This window comes from Candoia aspera, chromosome 6 (assembly GCF_035149785.1).
Source record: "Candoia aspera isolate rCanAsp1 chromosome 6, rCanAsp1.hap2, whole genome shotgun sequence".
Classification (NCBI taxonomy): domain Eukaryota; kingdom Metazoa; phylum Chordata; class Lepidosauria; order Squamata; family Boidae; genus Candoia; species Candoia aspera.
The window spans coordinates 23,275,739-23,302,816 of NC_086158.1; the positions used below are offsets into that span (position 1 = coordinate 23,275,739).

At 37.1% G+C, this 27,078-nt stretch overlaps 1 protein-coding gene across 1 annotated transcript in view; it reads right to left on the bottom strand.

The window, feature by feature from the left end:
• The window catches only part of GMPS (guanine monophosphate synthase), a 50,353-nt gene that overhangs the window by 17,536 nt on the left and 5,739 nt on the right, over positions 1-27,078 (bottom strand). Inside the window, exons 2-7 of the mRNA XM_063306533.1 lie at positions 16,657-16,838; positions 9,814-9,928; positions 4,617-4,714; positions 4,295-4,398; positions 1,327-1,520; positions 517-682 (exon numbers count right to left, since the gene is read on the bottom strand). Coding sequence (XP_063162603.1) covers positions 517-682; positions 1,327-1,520; positions 4,295-4,398; positions 4,617-4,714; positions 9,814-9,928; positions 16,657-16,838 — 859 coding nt within the window. The remainder of the gene's footprint in view (positions 1-516; positions 683-1,326; positions 1,521-4,294; positions 4,399-4,616; positions 4,715-9,813; positions 9,929-16,656; positions 16,839-27,078) is intronic.

Here is a 27,078-nt window from a genome sequence, read left to right on the forward strand (position 1 = left end):
GAGAACAGAGATGAAAAAGTTGGAGCTAGTCCAACTTTTGAAGCTTTCAAAAAGTGTTGTAGAAACCAAAAGAAAAGTAAGTTGTAGGTGGGCACTACATTTTCTGCTTTTAGAAAAGGAGTAAAGATCATCCTCTTTAGCCAGGTGTCTTTAACCTTCAATTAATAGTGATTTTAACCACTAAAATCTGATAAAGTTTATGTTTCCTTCTTTATTATTGGCTCTCTTGCGTGCTGACTGGATAGAAGATAGCAATTTTATAAATAAAATAACAAGAACGCAAAAATGCTTAGATATCTACCAAAAGATCCAATGGTAACTTGTATGATGATGCCAAGACTATCTACCCAATATATAAAATGTTCATATATATTTTCCAAGAAAACTCCTAAATTCTGAAGGATCCTTATTTTCTAAAACCAAAAATTAAAATTTTAAAGAAGGCAGAAGCTAAAAATTCTAAAACTCAGCAGAGATATTGGAAAGATTTTTTTAAAAACTTAGTGCAAGGAATACCTTTGACTTGAATTCCCAATTTTTTGAGTGCCTCTTCCACTGATTGACTTTCTCTCTTGCGCATGAATCCATTATCTATGTGCACTGCTAACACTTGGTCTTGATTTAAAGCACGGTTCAATAAAGCTGTGCACACTGTAGAATCCACGCCTCCACTGAGTAAAACCTGAATGGGTTAAGTGAAAACAGAAATAATTAAATCAGCCTTCCCCATCTAGTAGCTTTCAGAAGTGTTAAACTACAGCCCTCAGAATCCCAGCTATTGACTATGCTTTCTGGAAGCTGAAGCCTAACATATCCAAGGAAACAGAGTAAAAAGGCTACAATAAATATATTTAATAAGCAGAACAATATGATCAAGCAGAACCCTGTAACCCTTTTATTACACGGTTGGACATCTGTAGCTCCTAGCCCCATTTCTGCAGTTTAACCCCAGACTGGGCTTTTCTATTTCAGTGGTAAATGCAGAATGTTGGCTGCACGCTATTTGAGTTTAACAGGGCTTGTTTATTTGTTTTTATATTTAAAATCTCCATACATGAAAAAAGGGATGAAATGTTGGAATCTCCCCAACCTCCAATTTGGCACAGTATCACTGTCACATTCTTTGGGTTGTGGCTGTAAAAAATTGCTCTTTCCCATTTCACTCCAATCTCAAGCCTCAATACACTGAAGTCATTGCTCAGCAAAACAAAAAAGCCTTGGTTTTTTTTAAAACAAATGAAGTATGAAAACTGAAACTGATAAATCAACTCATAATCAGATACTATCTTTAACAGGAATGACTATGGATTAAACTTCAAACCTTACCAGGACTTTTGATGATCCTACTTTCTCCTTAATATCCCGAATGCATTCCATTTCTCTGTTCTGAACTGTGAAGGTACCGCTGCACCCAGCAATGTCAAAAAGGAAGTTTTTCAGCATCACTTTGCCATTCACCGTAAGACTAACTTCAGGATGGAACTGCGCTCCATACAGTTTTTTAGATTCATTTGCTATGGCTTGGGAGTTATTAAAAACAAAAGATGTAATAGTTTTATCTCTAAGAAAAATAAAGCATACTTTAAAAAAATGTAAGATAAAAATGTGTCTACATGAGAAAAATGTCAAAATATTATTACAATACGGATCTACTGTATCTTCCTTTCCCAACCTGATACCCTCCTGAGGTAGTGGGACTTCAATTTCCAGAATTCCAGCTGGCTTGTCAGTTTTAGAAAACTGTACTATGGTTTTAAATAATACAGACACAGTTTATAAGATGACAAACGAGTGGGTCAACTAAAATGAGTCTGATCAATTCTTTGCTATATGACAATGACCCACTGATATTAAATTTATTTCCTGAGTATCTTATATTGTTAAGTCTTCTCAGGTCACAGATATTGGCTGAACAAGCCACTACTTGTACAATTTGTGTTCAGAGGTGCAAAACAAGGTGTTATGCTGAAGTTGACTTAAATTTATTTTAGCTGAGGCAATGAAACAAGCAACAGTCACCATTTAGCAACTTACACATGCTAAGTAATATTATTCCTACTAAGAAAATATCTGAGAGTAATAGATTGCTACCATAAGTAAAGTAAGAATTTTGGATTCAGTTCATTTTGTTAAAATATCTATATAGATGCTCCATATATTGAAGACACTGGCTAGCTCATATGTGTTCCCCCTCTGTGTCATATGCCATAGGAAGTGGTTTAAAACTTTTAAATTAGGAACAAACTATGGCTTACTACTATACTTAGTAGATAAGTTGTTCAGATCAAAACAGGCCACCATTTACATAGTTCAAAATTGTCACTGAGTAAGAAATCTCTTCCAGTTGATGGGGGAGGGGAGAAGTCCAGTCCGCACCCCTACCTTGTCCTTTCTCTCCTCCTGTTTAACATCTACATGACATCGTGAGGTGAGGTATCACCAATATGCTGATGATACCCAGTTTTGTATCTCCACCCCAGGCCACCTGACTGCCGTGGACATCCTGTCCCTGTGTCTGGAGGTGTCAGAACACACAATCAAAGGGTTGTTAGATCTGTTGATTGTGTTCTCTGCCATTGAAGCAACGAGTGTCAAGCTCCGGATGGGAGGGGAAAAGTTGCTGAGAGTGAGAAGGAATCCAAGGTCATATCAGCCAGCCAGCCAGGACTGGAATGCTGGACTGTTAAGGGAAAAGTGGGGGTGGAATGTGGAGGAGGTTTTGACATGTGAGAACTTTTCTAGTCATGGCTTTTTGCTTAAATCTGTACACATCATCAATAAATCTGAAATCTGCATTTCATCTGGATGCATGAGTCAGAACTTTAGTGAGTCAACTGTGTCAGAACTTTACAGGAGGGGGGCGGGGATGGGGCACAAGAGCCTTTGGCTTGACCCAAGCAAGACTGAGTGGCTTTGGGTGTTTGGATCTTCTGGTGCTGGGAACCTCCCATCGTAGGTCTTGGATGGGGTGAGTTATCTGGGGTCCTCCTGGACTCACTGCTCCTGCTCAAAGGGAAGGTGGCAGCCATGGCTAGGAGGGCCTTTGCACACCTTCGGTTCCAGGGCCAGGAGGCCCTGCTCTCCGTAACTCATGTCCTCGTGACCTCTCATCTGGATTACTGCAATGTGCTCAGAAGCTTCAACTGGTGCCGAGTGACGCAGCATAGCTAGTAAATGGCACCAGTTACTCAGCACATGTAACACCACTACTCCGTGAGCTGCACTGGTTGCCAGTGCGCTTCCAGGTACAATTCAAGATGCTGGTTGTCACCTTTATAGCCCTTCATGGCTTAGGACTGGATTACTTGAGGGACGATCCCTCCCCACTTGTTTCTACCTGTCTGATCCGGTCACACAAGATGGGCATGCTTCAGGTTCTGACAGTTAAGGATTGTCTGTTGGTGGGGCCTAGAAGACATGCCTTTTCTGCCATAGCGCCCACCTCATGAAATATTATCCCTCTGGAGATCAGGATAGCCCCGACCCTGCTGGCCTTTTGTAACGCCCTAAAGACCTGGTTCTGTGTCCAGGCCTGGGGCCCCAAGTGTGTGCAGGGACCTGCTCCTTGGTTGTGTTAGCATTTGGGTTGTTGTTTCTTGGCTGCCTGTTTTTTCACTTTTAGAATGTTTTTTATTGTTTTTATTCTATTATAATTCATTTGCTACCTAGAGTCACTTGTTGAGATGGGTAGCTATATAAATTGGATGGATGGACAGATGGACAGATAAATAACTAAATAAATAACTCTCTTGCCTTTTGCCATTGTAATCAAGCAATAGGACACCCTCCACCTTTTTTTATTCAAAAATGTTAGTATCTTATCTGCCAAGACTTGGAATCATTTTCTTGGGAGAGAAGAGAGCCAATTTGGTCTAGTGGTTAAGGCAATGGGCTAGAAACCAGGAGTCTGTGAGTTCTAGTTCCACCTTAGGCATGAAAGCCAGCTGGGTGACCTTGGCCAGTCACTCTCTCTCAGCCAAACTCACCTCACAGGGTTGTTGTTGTGGGGAAAATAGGAGGAGGAAGGAGTATAAGGTATGTTTGCCGCCTTTTATATTATTATAAAAATAATAAAGGTGGGATAAAAATTAAATAAATAAATACATAAATTACAAATTATATCTATATACACTACAAACTAAGGTCATGCCTTTAGTTTTTTTAGTTTTAAAATCACAGTTCCCTGCACTGTATGCAAATCACTGAAAACATATTTTACAAAACAAAATCCTATTCAAAGAACCAAAATATAATCAAAATCTACAGAAAATTGATAATGTGGAAAATATGGTACCTGCTACAACATTTCCAGACTGAGCAACAACTTTGAATCCATCTGCTACTTTATCTACGCTATCTCCATGGGTAAGGAGCACAACTTCTTCCTTCTGAAGTCCCCTAAAGAGAAGCAGGATCACAAAAGAAAAAGTCTAACATCATTAAAAGCCACCAACTTAAAACAATCAAGAGGAAACATTAAGTATCTACAAATTTTCCAGGGCATAAATGAATATTTTCCATGGTTTGAAACTGACCATTAAACACAGCTCTTTGTAATCGATAAGGTATCCAATTTAATTTCAGCTTCATAATTCGTTATCAAAGGTTTTTCATACCTGAATAATGAACAAGTGTTATCTAACGTAATGCTGAAGACACCATCTTCTCTGACATCTTTTTTGTGTACTGTACCACCAAATACCTTATTCATCATCTGTCAAAAACAGAACAGTAAGTTACTTATCAGTTAGTAAGTTACTTCATTTCAGCTACTGTTGGCTACTCGTTCCCTTTGCTTAGCATTTCCTTTGCACAGAATTAACCAAGAATCAGACAATCTGTTCAGGATATCAGAACTGCTTACTGCTTACCAAAGTGCAAGTAATTTATATATTTAATATTGTAAATAATTACTATGTAGTAATTCTACCTACCTATCCCTTCCCACCTGTACTGCTATATTCTCTACAGCAATAAAGAAGGTGCTTGGCCTTCTGCATTTAAATATTCCCTAATTCTTTAAATGCTGCAGAATATAAGAGAAGCGAGGAAGAAAATCCAACTCAAGCAGCATCTACCATTATATGCTCCACTGTCACCTTTCTGCAGATATCTAACTTGCAAGTAAATTCTGAACAGTACAAGAACTATTTAAATAATAAACATTTGCTCTCATCTCTTCAGCAATGGACTTCATAAGTCATCTTGATGTTGTCTTTAGTCATTCCAAGATGTCTCAAACCACCAACTTCCTGAGTTTAGTTAATTCTAAAAAAAAACAGGATTATATCCAGTCATTTTTAAACTTTCAACCTTAAGCATTATAGTACATCTCACTCAATTCAGACTGCACATGGAAATTCCCAAATGTTCCTCTTCAGTAAGAATTTTTTGCCTATAGAAAACATAGTTGCCACAGTAGATATTTAGCTTTCTACATAAAGCAGATTTTTTTTGTATGGAATAGCAATCATATAAACCTGAGAATAGGTTTACTATTTCCTCGCTTCTTTATGAGACCTTAGGATTGCTTATGAATCTATGTAGCTGAAAATGAGTTTCAAAACCATAATAAAAGTGATGCAGATACATGTCTGCACTGGGATCATAACATTGAGATGCCAGATTTCAAGACCCAACCTTTTTAGTTATCTCTATTATAGAGCAATATAAGATATTACCATTGCATTTTTTATTACAGTGTTCAGAGAGATGTAAAAACTTCTATTATTATTCCTTCTGTGATAGAAGATTATCTGTCCTACTTGGGCTACCCATAGGCTAGTATTTTTATCTTGGCTTGCAGGGTCCACAAACAGATTTCTTTTTGCAGATTTAGACATGACAATGGCAGTCAGCAATTTAAAAGCTTACTTTATTACTATTTCTCACTACACTGTGTTTGATCTTGCATGAAACCTTGCTATTTGAGGGAGTTCTATTTTGACATGGCATTTATTACGGTTGACTGTTTCTGTATTGTTACAACACATTTTAAGCAGTGGTATTTGATTTTGCTGAGATGAATAGAATCAGCAGGCAGCCTACCAGAAGCTTGCTTAGACCCAGTCCTGGGGCTGGCAGGGGCTGGGGGAGTTTTACACTTCAGAGTAGTTTCATTTCCCAGAACAAAAGACACTTAGATGTTTATCAAAGCCACCTTCTGTTTTCCTCAAATTTAGTCAAGACTAGACAACCTGTGAACTGTTGGGTCATGTCATTTCAGAGATATTTCCTTACCAGATTCCTCAGTGCCTTCAACAATGGCAGAGCTTCTAATGTACTGCCTTCACTTGAAAAGTTCTTAAAAATTCAGGGAGATATTCAGAGATGTTTCTGCCTTGCCAATAGCCTATGTCATTCATATTGAACTGTATAGCAGTCAAAATGAGGGGTTGACCACAGGAATGTTTTATGACATGTTGTATTAAGTCACAAAATGTTTTATGATAATTTTTATGTCATAAAATGTTTTATAAAATTTGCCACATTTCAATTCCATGGGAATCATGGGTCCTGGATTTCGGACACAATCTGAAAGTTAGCTCATCTGAGGTATATTGGTTCAAAAACTATTGCCCTATGATGCACCATTTCACCCAGTTAAAGGTTACACACAAACAGGAGAGTTTTAGCAGTATATACATTTTTCAGGGAATCTTTTTCAATCATTAAATCCATAAATCATCATTTCAATTTTTTCTTCTTTTAGCAAAAAGGCACTTGTTTTCTCCCTGACCAAACAGATCAGTTTTGCCAGAGTTTTACGATCCATTCCTCCATTGTGGGAATTCAATATTCTTCCATCTTTGTGCATATAATAATCTTGCTGCCACACAATCTCCCCAATCTGCATCAGCATCTTAATCACACACCAGCATATTAGTGTCCTTGTTACTGTCATTTCTCCATGGTGCTTTAATTTCCCACCTTTAATTCCATTTCTTTGCTGTTTCAAACCCCAACTTTAATTCTTATATTCTGTTCCTCTACCTTCCAGCTTCCAGCTTATGTTTTTAAACCATCAAAAGCTCAGTTCTTTATCATTTCATTGCTACTTACACCTTCTCTTGAATATAGCCTTCATTTCTTTTAACATAAGTCTCCTACACTTCAGATTCTTTTCCTCTTGTCTTCCATTTTAATATTGTCTTTATCCAGAGTCATCTCTTATGCTACTTTCTTTTGTAAAGACACTTGCATAAACCTCACTGCCTTCTTTAATTCATGCTTTAATCCTTTTTAAACACTTTATTTTCTACTGATATTTTTTCTCTTATAGTATTCGTCCGAACTTTTGCCTATCTATTAATTCTCATTTTCTCAATCCTATTCTATTTCTTCATCAGACATTTAGTCCATTAATTGATTAGGTTGTTATTTCTGCTTCACCTCTATAAGGAAACAATGTGATAATCCTGTTACAGGTATTCCTTGCTTAACAACAATTGGGACAAGAATTTTGGTCACTAAGCGATGCGATTAAGCAGATCTGACCTGATGTTATTATCTTTTTTGCGGTAGTTCAAATCACTGTGGTTGTTTAGCAAACCATGTGGTAGTTAAGCGAATTACATGGTTCTCCATTGCTTTTGCTTGTTGGAAGCCACTGGGAAGATCAAAAATGACAATCACGTGACTGTAGGATGCTGCAACAGTTGTAAATGTAAACTGGTTACCAAATGCCCAAATCACAATCATGTGACTGCGGGGACTCTGTGACAGTCAAAGTGCAAGGACCAGTCGAAAGTCATTTTTTTCAGCACCATCATAAGTCCAACCCTTTTTCATGTCTGGTTTCATTTTTCCCCTTCAATAGGCCTACCTCGCATTTCATTTCACTTCATTTGGGGTAATTCAACTTCTTCAAATATTTTTCTCTTTGTTCTAGTGCTGCCTCTTCTTACTTTAAACTTCCCATATTTTCTCTAATTATTGGACAGGTCCTACTTAGAGCTTTACCACCTGTATTTTCTTAGATTTCTTCAATGTTTAAACCACCTGAACAATTTCTTTCCCAGAACCTCAACCTTTCTTACAGCACTCTTTTTGACCTTTATATTCTATATGTTATAATTAGATAAACAAACAGCAGTCTTAATTCTTGAAGTGCAGCCCTTCTGTTCCTAACAACATTATGAACAAGAGGAAGGAAGGTGAGCCCCAATGTTTTTGTAGAAATATAAATGTAAGGGGAAAAACCTTAATGGTTTAGTCTTTCAGAATTTCAGCTCACAAGAATTTCTTTATTCTCCTCAAAATTTCCTCAGCCTTATTTTCAAAGTTTGAAACTAGTGACCTTTTCTGTTAACATTCCTATCTCAGAATTTTATCATTCAAAATTTTGACTGTCAGATGTTCTCAGTTTCTTCTTGTGGTTGTCACCCAAGGATGGATTCCTTATCCTTTTTTGTTCAGTTAATATACTTCCTCTTAGAGGGTCTGGCTTTTGCCTTTAAAGCATTGATACTGGAGGGTCATACACAATTGCTCTTGCACTGTTCCATTCATCCATTCATCTTTACTTTTTCTCTTTTCATTGACAAAAGTCGAACTGCAGCTTTCTCAGCAAATTAAATAGTCTGTGCCTTATGTTTAATTCCTTGTGGCATTACTGTTCTACTTAGGGTCTGTCAGCTCTTTTCTAATGTTTCTAAAATCTGTAGTTTCTTATCTTCTTTTCTGAAATCCTTATTTATGCCTCATTCTATGCTTATTACAATATTTTTGCTTACCATTTTGCCTCTCTCCAGTTATACTCTTCATCTCTATTTTCAACATTTCTGAGTTGCTTTTTAACAGACTGATTAGGTTATACCCTTTTCTGCTTTTCTCTTTGCTCATTTCCTCTGCTGTCCCATATTAAATCTAATTGCTTGTGACCTGCACATCCTTTTAGGGTCTTGATCTATATCTTCATTGTTTTTCCTCTAGTCTTCTTTTTCTCGGTCTTGCTATTCATCAAATAGTATTTTTTTTAAACTTAGCTTCCATTGTTCTCTTGTGCTACTTCTTCTCTACTCATCTTCCTTTTTGCATAGAACTCTCTTGGCAAATGACCACTTTGTATTTATCTAATAAATTATCAAAAAAAACTTTTTATCCTTCATATTTCATACTTGGTAATGTCTTGGATTGAGCACACTTATAAACTGATATTATCTCATTTGTTTTAGTTGATCCCAAATACTTCAATGTTAATTTGATTCCAGATCACCTGTCCTTTTGATCCCATGTCAATTGGATCATTTGATTCACGTACAGGATCTTGTCAGTTTTAAGTCCTTCTGTAAATAATACTAGAGAAGAAGGATAACTCTAAGAAAAAATATGTGTGTGGTGAGGGGAGTTTGCAAGAACATTTGTGTATGCAAACTGTACTACCATCATAATCCCTAGTTAATATGTTTGAAATGCCACAAATAAATATCAAGGCTAAAATGACATACCACTCATTTATTAGAAATGCCAAACCACAGCAATCCCATTTTTTAAAAACGATGCATGTTTTATTCTCCATAGTGATGGCCTCAAAAAGCTCATGAATCACTTACACAGCAGGCTTCTGCACATGTAGAACAACAGATTGGCCTGCAGAACTTCTACTTCCATGCACAGACTGCATTTGGGACTGTGCTATTAGTGATAAGCAGGGAATGAGCTTAAAAAGCTCATTTTAGTCTACTTCCAAATAGCATTCTCATATATTGCACAAGTATGAATTAGGATAGTTATTTAGTCTTAACCAAGCAAAAACCAAAAGCAAACCCCATAGAGTCATAAAATAATACTTGTAGAAATGTTAAGTAGCACCTGCATGCCATAGCAGATTCCAAGGACTGGTTTGCCTATTGTAAAAATTGCAGGGTCAAACCAGGGAGCATCTTCTGCATAAACAGAATTTGGTCCTCCAGAGATAATGATAGCTCTGTAAAGGAAAGAGACAATTTATAAAAGTAAAGATGTTAAATACTTTAATAAATGTATTATGATAATAAAATTGCACAAAACTTGGTAAAAGCAATACTGCGTTTATATATCTTGGAATTTTCATGGAATTTTCTTGGCAAAATTTTTACAAGGTAGGTTGCCAGGTCTTTCCTTTTCATGGAGAGAGAGAGAAATCATGGAGAGAGCTGGCTTATGGAATCGCCAAGGGTCAGATGCGACTGAATGGATAATTCGATTCGATTCGATAATATATCTTAAATCTATTAAAAGAGCAAAACTATTATACTGTCAAAACTTTTTAAAAAGTTAATAAGAATAACTTCTTTTAAAAAATCAAAAGAAGTAATGCAGAAGCATCATACATAACCTAAAATGTGGTATTTAAATGCTGAACTTTTCCTTTAAGCTTGTTTCAGCATCCAGCAAAATCTAAAAGTTTCTAGAACTAAGTTGTTTTTTAAGCCGTACAAGAAAGAATCATTCTTACAGATACTCATTAACACTATGCAGTAGAACTAATAAAAGTCAGTGTCAGTCATATGAAACACATCTCATCTTCCCTGAAAATACAAAAGCCAAACAATTATTTGTACTAAAAAACATTAGCCTCTCCATTAAAATATGTTGTTGTTCATTCGTTCAGTCGCTTCCGACTCTTCGTGACTTCATGGACCAGCCCACGCCAGAGCTTCCTGTCGGTCGTCAACACCCCCAGCTCCCCCAGGGATGAGTCTGTCACCTCTAGAATATCATCTATCCACCTTGCCCTTGGTCGGCCTCTCTTCCTTTTGCCTCCACTCTCCCTAGCATCAGCATCTTCTCCAGGGTGTCCTGTCTTCTCATTATGTGGCCAAAGTATTTCAGTTTTGCCTTTAATATCATTCCCTCAAGTGAGCAGTCTGGCTTTATTTCCTGGAGGATGGACTGGTTTGATCTTCTTGCAATCCAAGGCACTCTCAGAATTTTCCTCCAACACCACAGTTCCAAAGCATCTATCTTCCTTCTCTCAGCCTTCCTTATGGTCCAGCTCTCGCAGCCATCCATTAAAAAATATATATGTATAATTGAAGGGATCATTACCTCTCACTATTGTTATGGTTCTATTAAAGTCCATTATTTCCTAGCAGCTCCTCCTAAGAAAACACTGCAAGCCAATTGGCTAATTAAAAGCATTTTTGAGAGTATCGACAGTACAGAATAGTAGACCTATCTAGTGCAAAGGCATTCTCTGTGGCTGCCCTGGGGCTGGTAACCCTCTTTCTGGATAATTTCTGAAATTCAGTCCTAAATTCTCTTCACAGCTACTGAACACCAAAATGATATGATGAATTTCCGAAAAGATTAACTAATATAAAAAGAAATAAAACAACCATAGGTTTTACAGTGAAAACCAAATTATGAAACACTTCCATTAGCTTAATAAAACTTTTAAAATTTAAAGTACTTCCAGAGATTCTTATCTGGACTTTATGTCCTGTCAGAAAGAAAGAGAAAGATAATTCCAATATTATATTCCAGTGTGGCAACATTTTTCGCAATTGTGGGTAAGTTTTCAATATGGCATTTTTACCTGTGAAACAATGGATATCTGGACATTTCCTGGCATTATTTTCTTTTGGACCCAGGTGAAGTTCAATAGGATGGATGGGCTAACTATCCAATGCAGTTAAATAAAGATTTGGGTAATCTCAGAGGTATATAATTTCTTTCAACTGGGGTTTACTTTTTCCCATACTGAAAAAGCTTCAAACAAAAGACCTCAGGTATTAATCCAGAGAGTAAAGACTAAATGTACACATTACCTAGAACAACACCCTTACTGCTGTTTTGTGTCAGTTCCCATACTGATCCTAGCCTTCTGCAAGGATCTTCTGCCCATCTGTACACAGAGTACTGCTCCAGCAGCCTAATCCCATCAAGGCAGGCATACAACAATGCAATTGGATATCATCACTGGCTGGGTTCACACATCACACTAAGGCAGGATTTTGATAATAATTTTTTAAATAAATCACAATTGGCTAGTTGGACATTTTGCTCTATGCCATAAACCATGGTTTTCAAATCACAATGGTTGAGGTCCAACAACCCACTGAATAAAAACCAAATGAACCATGCTTAGTGCTGTATGTAACCTAGCCACACAGACAACTCGAAACAAAGAGAGGACACAGTTCTCCAGCAATGAATATAAAGAAACTTGAATAGATGTACACATGATTTATCAGTGAAGCTGTACACGATTTTAATATGATTCTTTCCAAAAAGATGAAAATGTAACTGAAGATGAAGGCAATAGCAACATCAGCACACGTTGTATGCCAAGTGGATGGTTATCTAACAAATAATCTTGTGTTAGATTGTTTATAACTGTTTTGGTAGCTTATGACACATGATTTGGGGGGCTGTAGCCCAGAACATATGGAGGGCACCAAGTTGTCTGCTCCTGTTTAACATGTTCTCTGCCGATGGCTTTTAGCTTCACTAACTAAAAAACAAACTGAATAACTAAAATAACAGAGAAGTTATTTTAGATTTGTTTATCTAGATAGTGGCAGATGGAAGTGACATGCAGATGACATTCGAAGCTCAGGACCCCTAGCAGACACCCAGTAGCACCAATGTGACCACAGGTGTTCCCTTTGGAGTCTACCAGTCTTCCTGCCCTAGTTGGCTTATGCTTTTCTTTTGTTTTAAATGATAGCTTGGCAAGCTGTACCACCCTCCAGCATCACCTTTCTCTTCAAATGAGCGTCATAAGCTTTCTTGGAAAATTAAAAAGGGGATAGCTGATTTATTTGCAAATATACCTCTCTGTCCATATAAATGTCAAAGATAGGCAGGGATCATAGAAAGCATCCTGAAAGAGGAGGGTTAGAAGAGGTGACCAGTATTATTTTGATAAATCTATGCTTTGTAATTGCTGATAGGCATTCCATGAATTAGTAAGCACCCAGCAACAATTCTGTGAAAGTCCTCACATCATGTTCTCAAAATCTCCAAGACGCCCACCATATCAGAAAGGTCTGGATCCTTTAAACAGTGTAGCAGAATTATTTTCAAGCTACAGAGTTTAGAGAGGAGAGGAGCTAGCTGGCATGACTTTATATGTTCACGCTTAGCCACAAGCTGTGGTCAGTGCACTGCATTATTATGATGTAAACTTTAATACATGCACTGACCATAGTTTATATTTATTTAAGCTACAGTCAGTGCCTATACTAATGTTCTTTTCCATTAGACATGAACAAGTCAGTGATCATACCCACTCACTAATGGAACTGAAAAGCAACATAAATATTCCCTTAGGAGAGCAAGCATGCATCTATGCAGAAGGTATCATCTTCCTTTTACATAATACAGCTTTCAGATCAAAGAAACAAAATGCACCGACACATACTTGCCAACACTAAACTATTATTCAGGAAAAGGCAAACTTGAAGTAGGGAAGACAACAGCCCTCTTCAGATATTTTATAAAGTGGAGACAAACTACCTGTGCTTGGGAACAGGGAGAGAAGTACATATGGCTCTATTCCTCATACTGACCTCCCTGAATTCAACAAAACTGTGTTAAAACATCTCTTGTATCCTTGGAGGCTCTTCAGATAATTGAGGACTCTCAAAAATCAATTGCCTTGAGAGCCTCTGTAGACAGAGCCCTTCACTGCAGATAGTCGGTCTGCACATGTGAAGGGCTAGCCTACTCATCCTTGTTTCCTTTGAATCTGGGTAACCTGTTCCCACTTTATATAACAAGGCTTGTGTTGTCATGGCAAGCCTACTTCTTGCCATGCTAAAGCAACAGTTACTTGCCAATGTTCGCTCCTGCTAAGACTACAGGAGGCTGCATGTTTAAAGGGACAATGCAGAGAAAACAGAGAACTGTTCCCGCCACCCCAATTTAAAACTTCATGAAGCATTTTACACTTTACTGAAGGATAAAATATGTATGCCCTACTCCTACCATTCAAAAGGAAGAGTCTTCCTGTCCAACAGAAATTGTTTTATTTTCTATCCCACCTTTATTATTTTTTTATAAATAACTCAAGGCAGTGAACATACCTAATACTCCTTCCTCCTCCTATTTTCCCCACAACAACAACCCTGTGAGGTGAGTTGGGCTGAGAGAGAATGCCTGGCCCAAGGTCACCCAGCCGGCTTTCATGCCTAAGGCAGGACTTGTACTCACAGCCTCCTGGTTTCTAGCCCATTGCCTTAACCACTAGACCAAAATTCTACTTTGCATACAGAGACCAACTTTTAGAAGACTGTGCTGTGAACAGCACTTAGGGAAAAATAAATGTTCTATTTTGCTCCCATTGTATTTATAGCATTCTGTCCTGTGGGACAGACAGTGAACAGGCTTGAAGGCCAGCTTTTATCCTGCATACACAAACTATCAGCAAATGTATTCATTCATGTGGTCTTTGATGTTCAGGTACTAAAGAAGTTAGATGGATTTGGTGCCTTGGTGAAATGTTAATTAAAGATGGGGAAAAGGACAGAGAAATGTTTAAGATGTGCAAATGCTGGTATATATTTAGTGAGTAGTATGCAGTCCATGGTAAGGGATGAATGTTGAAAGAGGTGAAAACAGCTCTGATAAGAAAGTGTTTCACACACTTCGTTAGGGAAAGTGAGAGAACAGTAAGTTGAATGCAGTGGGAAGGTGTGCTTAATGTGGCAAATTAAGAAGAAAATCATAGAATTGTAGAGCCACATGGGTCACCTAGAGCAGGCCTGTACAACAGGCAGCCTGCCAAGCAGCCTTGTACATCTGCAGGCAATTTTTGAAAACTCAAACAAATCCACTGCCGCCCAATGTCACTGCCACCAGAAAGGATACGCTGTATAGTTTTTTGTTGCCATCTATGCCATGAAAGACGCACTTCAGGGCACCTGCAATGACCCCAGGCTCACCAACACCAGTAGCTGTATCACTGCTGCCATGCTACTAGTCACCAAACAGCGGTTTCTTTGTGCTATTTCTTTGTGACCCACAATTATTTTTAAAGTAGCAAATGTCCTTTCCCCTCTAAGAGCTGTGCTGGACTGATCTAGACCAATGCTCTGCACTGTGCAGGAAAATTATACCATCCATGAGAGGTGGCAATCCAGCCTCTTCCTAAAAACCTCCAGAGATGAAGAACTCAGAGTCTCCATAAGTAGACTATTCCACTGTTATACAGATCTTACCATCGGGAAGTCCTCCCTTATATTTAAATGAAATCTAGGTAGATGCAACTTATTCCTATTATTTCTGTTGCTAGCTTCTCTGGCCATGGAAAAAAACAATCTTCCCTATAGCTTCCTTTTATATAACTGAGAGTTCAAGAATGGATGGGTACTGAATGAATGCCAGTTTAATACAAAGGTGAGTGATCAGTGTGTAAGAAGTACTTTGAGATGGTTTGGTAATACAGAGAATGAATGAGCATCTAATTACAAAAAACCTGCATCAAGGGTAATTGGCTTGAAAGAGAGAACTGAGAAAGCTGTATTTGGGTGGTGTTGAAGAGATCTTAAAAAGAGAAAGTCAAAAAGTTTTGTTAAAAAACAAAAGAAGCAATGTATGGATATGGTGGAAGCAAGGATAGTTTGTAAGGACAGAGTATGAAGTACAGTGAAAGGTATTGGCCTAACTTAGTTTTAGCTCTGTTCATTTTCATTCTTTTATGCCTTTAATTCCTTTGGCTTATTTCTTACTCCTTTTCCATACTCCACATGATGTTACTTACCTAGTAGGGAATGCCAAGATGGGTATGTTTGTTTGTTTGTAGGTATTAATAACATTAAAACAAAATGACATAAATATTTCAAGTGATAGAATTCAACCGATTTTGGTATGTTGATGATACTCAGAGCCAGATCTCTCACACAGTCTCTGCTCCTCATCTCAATGTTTTCAGGCAATACTTAAAAGAATGCACACAAGGCTTCTGAACTGAAAACAACTAAAACCATGAATCCTATCACCAGTTGGCCCCAAACTACTTCCTGAGTTTGCCATCTACTTGATACATCAAACTTTTATAGGTCCACAGGGCCAAGAGTCTTGCAAACAAATTACAGGGCTTTTCATTTTGGAATGACACTTTAGGAGCTATTAACCACCCTGTGTCTCTTAGGCTGGTGTTCAAGAGTCCTCTTTTTCATTCCCTCTTTTAAGAGGTAATTATCCAGATTACACAAATGTCACAGCCATCTTCCCTTGACAGCAGAATGTTGAACTAGACTAGCCTTTAGTTTGATCCAGCATACTTCATATAGCCTGGGATATATACCCCATGCATTTTCTCGAATATAAAAATCAGGAGTGTGCTGGGTGAAGTTACAGAGCAGCATGTGACTCCCTAAAATCTTGGGTGCACTCCCCAAATCCCTTCTAAAATTTGCCACTTATTTCAGTGTGATGCAATAGAAAATAGGTAATTATGTGGGATTATACTGAATTAATGTAATCTCCATTTTTCATTTAGATGGAATTAAATGGTCCCCTGTTTGACAGGGACCTTGCTACTTCTCTTTTCTAGACTTACTCACTTTGGTGAGTAAGCTCACCACTTAAAAGCTCAAGTCCAGTCTTCTGTAGGTTAGTCAGCCTTTAAGAGTCCTAGGTTATAAGCTGTAACTTTCTAACCTCTCAAATGAAAGAAAACTCTTAGTGAAGCATACATAAAACTAATACAAGAATCAGTCTTACCGGAATCCTTGTTCTTTAATTGCAAAGGCAGGTGTTTCCAAAGGAAAGATTTCTGACTGGACAAACAGTTCTCTGACCCGGCGATCTATGACTTTTCCATACTGAGCTCCAGCATCGAGTATTACAACAGCTCCTTCATAGCGACACACCCCATCCTTGAGATCTTCTCCAGCATTCTCCAACTACGAACATTATATATAAGAATCTTATTGGAACAAGCACATAAGCATAAAGCATGTTTTTTTCAAAATAGCAATAGCTGCTAAGCTAAACTATTAGATGTTTACTACAAGTTTACTTAGAGCCTACTGGTATGAGAAGTGTATATAAGAAGTGCTAAATTAAAAGAAAGTTAACATGCATAAACTGGATTGGCATTACACAAAGCAATAAAGCATGATTGGGTTCACCATTCAACAAGCATATCATATTAAAGTTTAATGTGAAATTATGAACCAAGTCACAAAGAATTCAACCTTAACACTTGCCGCTAGGTTTTATACTTCATGCTAAGATTTTGTCAACCACAGTTCATTCAATATACTACTAGTGTTCTTCTTCTTGAATGAACCTGTGGCTAAACATGATTAAAGCCCTGTGTTCATATATCATACCAGGCCATGTTTTAATCATGGCTTGTTCATTCAATCACAATAGTGTTCTTCCTTTTGAATAAACATATGGCTTAACATGATGCGTAAATCCTCAGCTGTGTATATGCATCTTACTAAACCATGTTTTAATCACAATTTTTTGAACAAGCCATTGTATTTTGGTTTAAAAATAAGCCATAAGCCATGGTTTTTAAGATGAAACAGCTAGGTTCATGCATCATGTTAAGTCAAACAAGTACATTGTATGAACCTAAACAATTAGTGAATTCTAAACAAACACTGTATAACACTCTTAACAAAGAGATATAGAATGTATCATGCTTAGCATCTCTAGAGAAGCTGCTTGATCTTCTCAAGTTCAAAACTGATCTTAGCACAAAATTAATTCTAGTAGATCTTTAATATCATAATTACTGAAACCCAGATTATCTATAATTTATTCAACAAAAGCTAGCAATCATGACTATGATAGAGAAATGACCACAACAGCTTAACAGACATTTGCAGCAGTTATTTTTTGTTTCTAAAATTGCTACATCATCTAGTAATGGGAGGAGGATCACTTTCATGGAAAGTGATAGAAAACTTTACCTGAGAATAGAACAAATATTTTCTGACCCTGTTCACCTAGATACTTTCATAAGTGAAATGATTTATTTTTATCAGGCTAAGGACCACCCACAAATTATACCAGCAGCATAATAAAAGTTTTGCTAACAAATGTTTTGGTTTTGTGGATAAATTGGCAGACTTGAGCTGGCCATAACTGTGCTTATACTGTGTCACAGGAAGCTCATGGAAGAGAAAGAGATGCTCATAAGCTGGTTTGTATTGTTTCACATCCCTTTATAATATTGGTTAATTAACCAATGTATATTTCCATAATTCCTATATAAAGGGTAAAATGCCATTATGTTTCAAGAACTTCATTTTTAAAATTCTTCTCTGCACTCCTACAAAATCTAAGGTAGAATATAAATACCAGTATAGCTCCTTAATGCAATAGTTGCCTGCATTGTCTTATTTCTGGATTTTATTTAACAGTATTTTATTTATTCTCCAATAATAATTGCAAAAAAATTTTTAAAAGGCACCTCCACAATTTCTACAACATGCAACATTAACTTCTTCCCCATGACAATCAGCAAACTTCAACTTGCTGTTGGGCTTTCTATAAGCCAACTTTGGTGTTGACAGGACAGACAGAGACAGAGGGAGAAATAATGCATACAGACCCTGCCCTGAACTATGGACTATGCAAACTTTCCCCAATATGGATGCCTTTTTTCAGCAAGCATGATCATTTCTGAGAATTTTGGTAATTGAAGTCTCCAAATTATGCAATGGCAGAATTCTTGAACACAAACATACCAAATTATCCTCCTACCACCTCCCATCCCAAATCAGACATCAACTGAATGTCAGAGCCAGGCAGGTACGATCAATTGACCGGGGAGAGGGGGATGAGCGAAACAGATACAGGCTGAAATACAGGATGCAAAATGCTCTGGTCTTTGACCAAGGGCAGCCTTATCCCAGATCCCTCCTATTTATACCAGACTTACTTATCCTGATGTAAGGAGCTATACACAATGGAGCTGGAAAAATGATGAAATACGGATGCAGTCCGCTTATAGAATGGCTGTGTGATTTGCTTAATATGAATGTGAAGACTACATTTGTGCATGATGATTGGAAAACAATTTTATTGTTCTCCTTTAAAAAGTGAAAGACAGCAAAAACTAGAGTTGATTGAGTGTGCCTGAAAACAAACTTGTAGAATTCTGACTGAAAGGTTATTAGAAATTAAGTAAATTAAGCTTAAATAATGAAGTTGAAAGTTGGTTGCTGAATATGGTAAGTGTGCTATATGATGGAAGCAAAGTATGTGTAAGATAAATAGAGCACTTAGTGAATAGTTTAATATTGAGCAAAGAATGGATGTGTGATGCCCATTAGGAGTATAATGTATTTATGGATAAACATATAAGGAATTATGGGATTAATGTTAGAAGTATTTTACTTGTGGATATGAACATGCAGACAAACTGTATTATTGGATGAGAAGCTGAATGATTTCAATTACTGTTAAAATTATGATACAATAAGAAGTATAGATCTGAAAATTAATATAACAAAGACCAAGATAGTTATGTTTGACAGGAACTGTATACCATACATAAATGGTAAAATGGAGAGCAAATAGGTGAATGTGTCTATGTTGGCAGAATGTTTATTAAAGATGGGAAAATAGGTGGGAAAAAATTAAGACTTACCAATGCTGGTAGAAAGATGCAAGGAATGAATCATCTGATGCAAGGAATGAATATTTGTCAAATGCTTCTACATACTGTGTCGTAGGAGAGTGAGAGTTGGATATGTCAGGAGAAACATAAAAGTAAATTGAATGCACTGGGAATGGGCACTTAAGAAGAAATAAGGTCAAGAATGAATAGGTGCTGAATGAATGTGGACTGAATACAAAAGTGAATGAACAGGATGAAACAATTACATTTAGGTAGCTTGGCCATATACAGAGAACAGATGAAGCTCAAATCGCAAAACTGTCATTTCCATTAAGACTTTATTCCAAACTTTTCCAAATCTGAAACACTTTATTTTTCTTTCCATGCATGCTTAACAAAGAAGTATGCGTGTAGACAGACATCATATTGAAAATCTGCCACCAATTTGAATAAGATTTTACTGGAATACTCATGTTCATGACTGATGTCAGGTTGTTATAACATGGCCTAATTTATACGCATGTAACTTACAAGATTTTATTGTAAACCGCCCAGAGTCCCCTTTTTGGGAGAGATGGGTGGTGATAGAAACTTGAAAAATAAATAAATAATAGATTACCATGTTCATCAAGGATTAGGCAATCTTGTAACCTAAGGATATACTAGGCTGTAACTGAGACAAAAGTAACAGAAAGAATTTGCTGTAGCAATAGTCCCATAATACAGCATATTATTTCCATTCAGTACATACATTATTACATACACTAAAGTAAAAAAAATTAACTGTTTTATTGAATGCTGCCAAGAGTCACGTTTGAGATGGGCAGTTATATAAATTTGTTACATTCATACATACAAGGTTTGTACTAGATAAGCACAAAATCAGTTTTGCAGAAAAACAGAATGAAGGGATTATTCTATTTTCCTACTTTTAATCATGGAACAAGTGATTCATAAGTACTGAGCTGAATCTCCAGTTACAGACATAATGCTAAAGATCAGGTAGAGCGCTGCTTGGCATATAGCAGATGCTTCAGATTTCCAGGATGTACTTTAAAAAACAAACAAATAGGAACGACAAGGCTGATGAAATGGAATTAGATATAAAGGCAGGAGTTTGTTCTGAGCATCAGGACAGCATGAAATCCCTCCACACGTAAATCTATTCCTGAGCATTCCAAACTTTCCTAAGGGCAGCAGTATAATTTAGGGTGGTGGAACAGTCTCATATTGTTGCTTTTCTATTCAGTTGCTTCTAATTCATCACGGCCTGACAGAAAACAGTTTGTTAGGAACTGCTTCTTTGAGTTCTTGTAAGCTTACAACCAGATTACAACTAGATGTTTTATTTTCTTGAATCTTTTCTAGCTGCCTTTGATTATTCTAAGATTCATACTTCCACACTATGTATCCAAGATACCTAAGTTTTAGCTTCATTATTGGTACTTTCAGTGAGCAGCCTGGTTGGATCCCATCAAGCACTGAATGATTTGTGGTTCCTTCCACCCAATGGATTCTCAATAATTTTCTCCAGCAGCAAAATTCCAAGGCATTAACTTTTCTTTGTTAATCTTTTTGATGGTCTACCTTTCACAGCCATATGTTATGACTGGGAAAGCCAGTCCTTGACAATCTTTTGTTAGCAGTGTGAGACCTCTGCCCTTTAGCTTTTTGTGTAGATTTGTCATAACCTGTCACTATTAAATAGATTAGGAATTAGAAATCCTTACCAATGTTCTGAAAACTACAAATAAGTACCCCTAGATACATACTGCTACTTATACATAACAATTTTTTTCCTCTTTCCCTTGCCCTTAACAGGGATGATCCATCTCAAAATGGTACACTGGAGACAGGGCAACCTAAAATGGGCATCTTTTTCCTATTTGCTCTGGAAGCAGGGCTCAGAAATCTTCTTATGTAACTTTCTGAAAGAGGATATTTCCTTTCAGAAACCCATGTTAGACCCAAGTGGCATGCTAGGAAAAGAGCTAAAAAATAACAGTTCAGAACAATACAAAGGAGAGATTTGTGTGAAATATATTTCAGTACCTGCAGATATTGACGGGGCTACAAGGTGTCTTCCTTTTTTTTTTTTTTTTGATACTGCCTAGGTGAACTGGATGCCCTGTCTCAGCTACACGGAATGGACCATCAGGAAAAGCCCAATATACCACACACCTAGAGTGAAGCCAGGGTATCCTGTATTGAACATACCAGAGCTGTCCATGGATATAGGATTTTGTCCCTGGAAAGAATAATTTTCATTCTGCTGCTGAATAATAACTTTAGCCATGGTGTTGGAATTAAGTTTATAGTGACTAATATAGCAGGACATGAAGAATCAAGTTCAGCACTACAACAGAATTTTTTGTATTGAAAGTGGCTGTGCTTTTGGTGCCTGGACCAGATGGATTATCAGGTTCTTATTATAAATGTTTCGAGGATGAACTTTTACAACCCTTACAAAACATGATGAACTCTACCCTACAGGGAGGAAAGATGCCAGAGAGTTGGAAAGAGGCCAATATAGCACTAACACCTAAAAAGGGACAAGATTTGACTTTAACAAGAAACTATAGGCTGATATCATTATTGAATAATGACTACAAGTTGTTTACAATCATTCTAGCTGATAGACTGAAAATAATTTTGCAAGGATTTATTCATGAGGATCAATGTGGGTTTTTACCTAAAAGCCAGTCAAAGGACAGTGTTAGAAAGGTGTTGGACATTTTGGAATATTTGGGGCAACATAATGAAAAACAAGCCACATTGATTTTCTTAGATACAGAGAAGGCCTTTGACAATTTGTACTGGACTTTCTTGTTTAAGGTTTTGGCAGATATGAATTTTGGAGAGAACTTTATAAAATGGGTAAGATCAATTTACACTTCACAGAAAGCACAAATAATTGTTAATAGAGATCTAGCAAAATCCTATGAGATACAAATAGGAACAGGGCAGGGATACCCAGTGTCTTTTGTTTATTTTGGTTCTTGAAATACAGAATAGAGCTATAAGACAAGATGAGAAGATTGTGGGGGTTTTAAAGCACAGCCACCTCTATGTAACTTGCAACACATCTATGTTTTCTCTATTAATTAGAATAAAGTATTTCCCATGTTATTTTACCGAAGTAGCACTCAAACTCGTATCATTCTAAGAACAAAGCCATCAACAATTTAAACAATTAAGAATCAAATTAGAAAACTGCACAGGAAATCACTTAAAATCTGACTTAGCTTAAAATGGTTTTCACCAAATGGCATAAGCTAGAAGGAGTGACAGACACAAAGTGAAAATATTGGAGTACAGCCTAGAAATAAATGATGCTCTCATTTCCTAGAATTTAATACCTAGGTTCCACTGTACATGGTATGAATATTATCTCTTGGTACCTGCTAAGCTTCCCTGTCCCCCTTGATTGTATACAAGTCATGTAAGTAACGGAGAAAAGAGACAAGGATATTTTTCTCCCTTTCTCAAAGTACTATGCTAAGTCAGTAAGTTGCAGTTTGAAAGCCCATTTTCTCCAAGCACTGGTACATTACAGCATCTTTGCAATCAGATGGAAAAAAGAGAGTTTGTATGCATTTGTGTACTGACAACAGTGCCCCACAATTGTCTGCACAACCTCAACAGTTTCATGGAGATTCTAAGGAACAAAGAAGATAGATGGAGTCTTGGAGGATACCACAAGTATCCTATAATACTTATCTATTTATCTCTATTTCTATATAAGAACCATAAATTCTTCAATACCAGCTGCTCATGACAACCTCTGAGGAAATACCATTGTAAAATTGAGCTTGACGTCCTATTTTTGCCAACTGATCTAAACATATAGTATGATTAATGTTATTAAAAGCTTGCCAAAGACACATTCTTCCTCTATAGTTTTTGAGTGAAGAAAAACAACTTTTTCTGTCCAAAACAAAAGCCTCAAGCTAGTCTGAACTAATTTCCTAACCTGTTGCCACCAATATATGTCAGCACTATAACTTCCAAAAGTCCTAGAAAACCTGGGATTTGAAGATAAAATGCACCTAGAGAACATCAGATTGGGAACACTGCCTATTTCTAGCATCTTCTATGACAGAAAAGTTGCATGCACTTTTAATTTTTGGCCTGGCCACATTGAAGAGTTTTTGGAGTGCATTCTAATCTAGAAAGTTAGGTCCTCCTGCTTTTCAGCACCAGAGAGGGTAAACAAATAGCATCTTAATAAACAAGGTCATATGTTGGCAATGCAAGATCAAGACCATTGTGGAATCAAGGAAGATTTTCAGTGTAAGTGCAAAAGGAAGCTTCAGAAGATTTCTACCAGCTGAGAGGTATGTATCGGCCTGCATAGGCAAATGACTTTGAAATCACCCTTTTTAGAGCTTAATGTGGATAATTAATAAGCAAAACACTTGAACGTATTGGAAAAGTTTGCTAAGTTACATAAAGGTAAAGGTTTCCGTTGACATTAAGTCCAGTCGTGTCCGACTCTAGGGGGCGGTGCTCATCTCCGTTTCAAAGCCGAAGAGCCAGCGTTTGTCCGTAGACAGTTCCGTGGTCATGTGGCCGGCATGACTAAACGGAACGCCGTTACCTGCCCACCGAAGCGGTACCTTAGTGAGTACCAATCTACTCACATTGGCATGTTTTCAAACTGCTAGGTTGGCAGGAGCTGGGACTAGCAATGGGAGCTCACCCCGTCACGCAAATTCGAACCGCCAACCTTCCGATCAGCAAGCTCAGCAGCTCAGCGGTTTAACCTGCAGCACCACCGCGTCCCTTGCTAAGTTAGGAGTCTTAAATATTTTTCAATCTTGTACTTTCCTGTCTCTGCAAACTCATGGGCTACTCTTTAGCAACTGACTCTGTTTGATTCCACACAGACTTATTGCTAATCACAAGGTACAAAATGCATTTAAATGGGAGAGGAGATAAGAAAGAGGGGCACATTAGCTATATTAGTTTGATTATGATATTGACAAATTTATTCTCAATGTTCCAGTTCACAGATTGCATTATTCCAGAAGGTAAGTCTGGTTTTAGAATAGAATGTGACAAAAAATTATCCACTGCTGCTTAGCCTTATGTAAGAACTAAGTCACTAGGTTTATTTAATCAAGCAACAATGATTTTAAAAATCCTGGCTTAACACTAAAACATAACAATTCCTGCACAGTATCAGTAAGGGTCCATGAATACACTTTTAACACTGAATTATTGCGGAAAGAAAAGTCCTTTCTATCCAGCAACTCAGTTCCATCTTGCATACTGCCATAGTATAAGGCTGGGGACCCTCCAAAGCATATTTGAGGCATACAAAAGGGCAAAGAACAGTGCAACTGGATATCTTATCTAAGTCTTCCTTCATAATCTATTTTCTTCACCACTGCTTAATCTTATCAACAATGAATTCCCAGGTTTAAAATGGGGAGCAGAATGTTTCATAGCAACTTAAACCAAAGATAAGAGGGTATCAAATGTAATAAAGAGGACAAAGATTAAAGCAGAGAACATCACTAGGGATCCCATAAATTCACAAATATCTCTTCCCCATGGCAAATATGACTCACAAATATGAAGCTGAACAACTGAGCCCAGAGTAATTGGTTTCAGACAGCAGGGCTTATATCTGTAATCCCACAGCTGCTTTTTGGAAGAATAAATGGCATTAGGAGATAAAATCATGGATCCTCTACATCACTACACTGCAGCTTAATTTAGCCTGTTCACCTCTCTGTAACATTAAGCAGCCTTTAGTTATGCACTTACTGTACTGTTGCAGCAATGGCCAACACAGATCATTTTAATATGGAAATAAAGTTATGGATGCTAAAGTTACCAATGGCAGTTGGTGAAGATAAGAGCCAACTTCTATCTCTCAGAGCTGGTCCCTAGGAAACAACAGTGGAAAAGCCACTGCCTTCAAGTCCTGCCTATGGAAAATTTATGAGCTTCTGGTTGACCATGTAAGAAACAGGATGCAAGGCAAGATAGATCATTCTTCTAATTCAGCAGGCTCTTAAAATGTTCTTCGTAGTACTTGTTTGCAAACACTCTTTATTCACAAAGCAGTGTACATATGCCAGTTAATGCCTAAGCAGCCTCGCATACACTGGTAAGATAGATACAAAGATAGATGTACTTCAGTGTGTGGTTTGGAGGTTGCAGATGTTTCATTATCCTATTAGGTAACATCCTGAGTGCAGAAGTTTTGGAGAAGAGAATTTTGTGAATTGGCAACAATTATATATACTTCCGTCTTACCATTCTGTAGGTGGATGTTGTTTTGCAATAATTGTTGATAAATCATTTTCTTATTTTCTTATTTATTTAATAAATTGGCATGGCCGCCCAAGTACATGACTCTGGGTGGCTAACAATGAAAAACAATAAAAACAGTAAACAAAATTATAAATAACATAAATAGCAGCAAAAAACCAACCTTTTATTTCATTGATAAACTGGCAGTTTTATCCTAATGTTTCAGGATTTATATCAGTGTCACAAGGAATGCAAGAGGAGGAAAGACACTTTTGACTCTGTTATTAGCCATTTTGTTAGCCATGTTAGCTACTGTAAGTTGCCTTGCTTGGGCTTTTTGAGTGTTTCAGAATTACTTTAGAAACTGCATTCTGAAGTTTATGAGCAGCCAATATGAAATTAAATCCTTCTGTGTGTGTGTGTGTGTGTGTAATTTTTACTAAAAAAAATTTAAAACAATACAAATTTTGAAAGAAAAAAGTAAGGCAAAATCATGAAACCATATTGAAAGATTCCAAGCACAACCTTGTGATGCAGACTGATGGAGTCATCTTGGACTGTATTTATCTGTTATTTTATCATTAGATGCTTTAACCAATATTTCAACAGAAAAGCAAGCTATACATGTAATTAATTAAACAAAGCTCTCTGTAAAATAATATTTTTAAAAAATAGATAGGGGTACTTACTGGAAACTGCTAGCATGAATTTTACTTATTGGAAGAGGAAATTGCTGATTGCTCAATCTCACCCCACTGAACTGTTAACTCAGGTCATGACTGGTCATATGCCTCCATCCTAAATGCATCCATAGAGAACTATAATAGAATTCTGTAGTGAACGATCTCAGACACACCCAAAATTAGATAAAAGGAGAAACCATTAAGAAGCTAGGAACATTTTGGCATTTTGAATCAAAGAACTTCATTCAGTAAAGAACATTAAGTATTCAGGGAAGAACTAAAATTACAAAAAGTCCTTTTTAATCACTTTCAAACTATCAGACTGTATAAGATTAATTTAAATCACAAGAGTCTGCACTGAAAGAAATCATTTCATTCATGAAAAATCTGATGATTTCTGTGGCTGATCAACCAAATAAACTAATTACATGAAGAAAATGTTCATGTCATATACAATGTACTTTGTAGGAAATCTGGATGGACTGACTGACTGACTGACTGACTGACTGAGTAAGTAAGTAAGCAAGTAAGTAAGTAAGTAAGTAAGTAAGTAAGTGGTTATAGCCTTGACTTCTGCAGGTCTTAATTTCTTTGATTTGGTGTTTGAAGTAC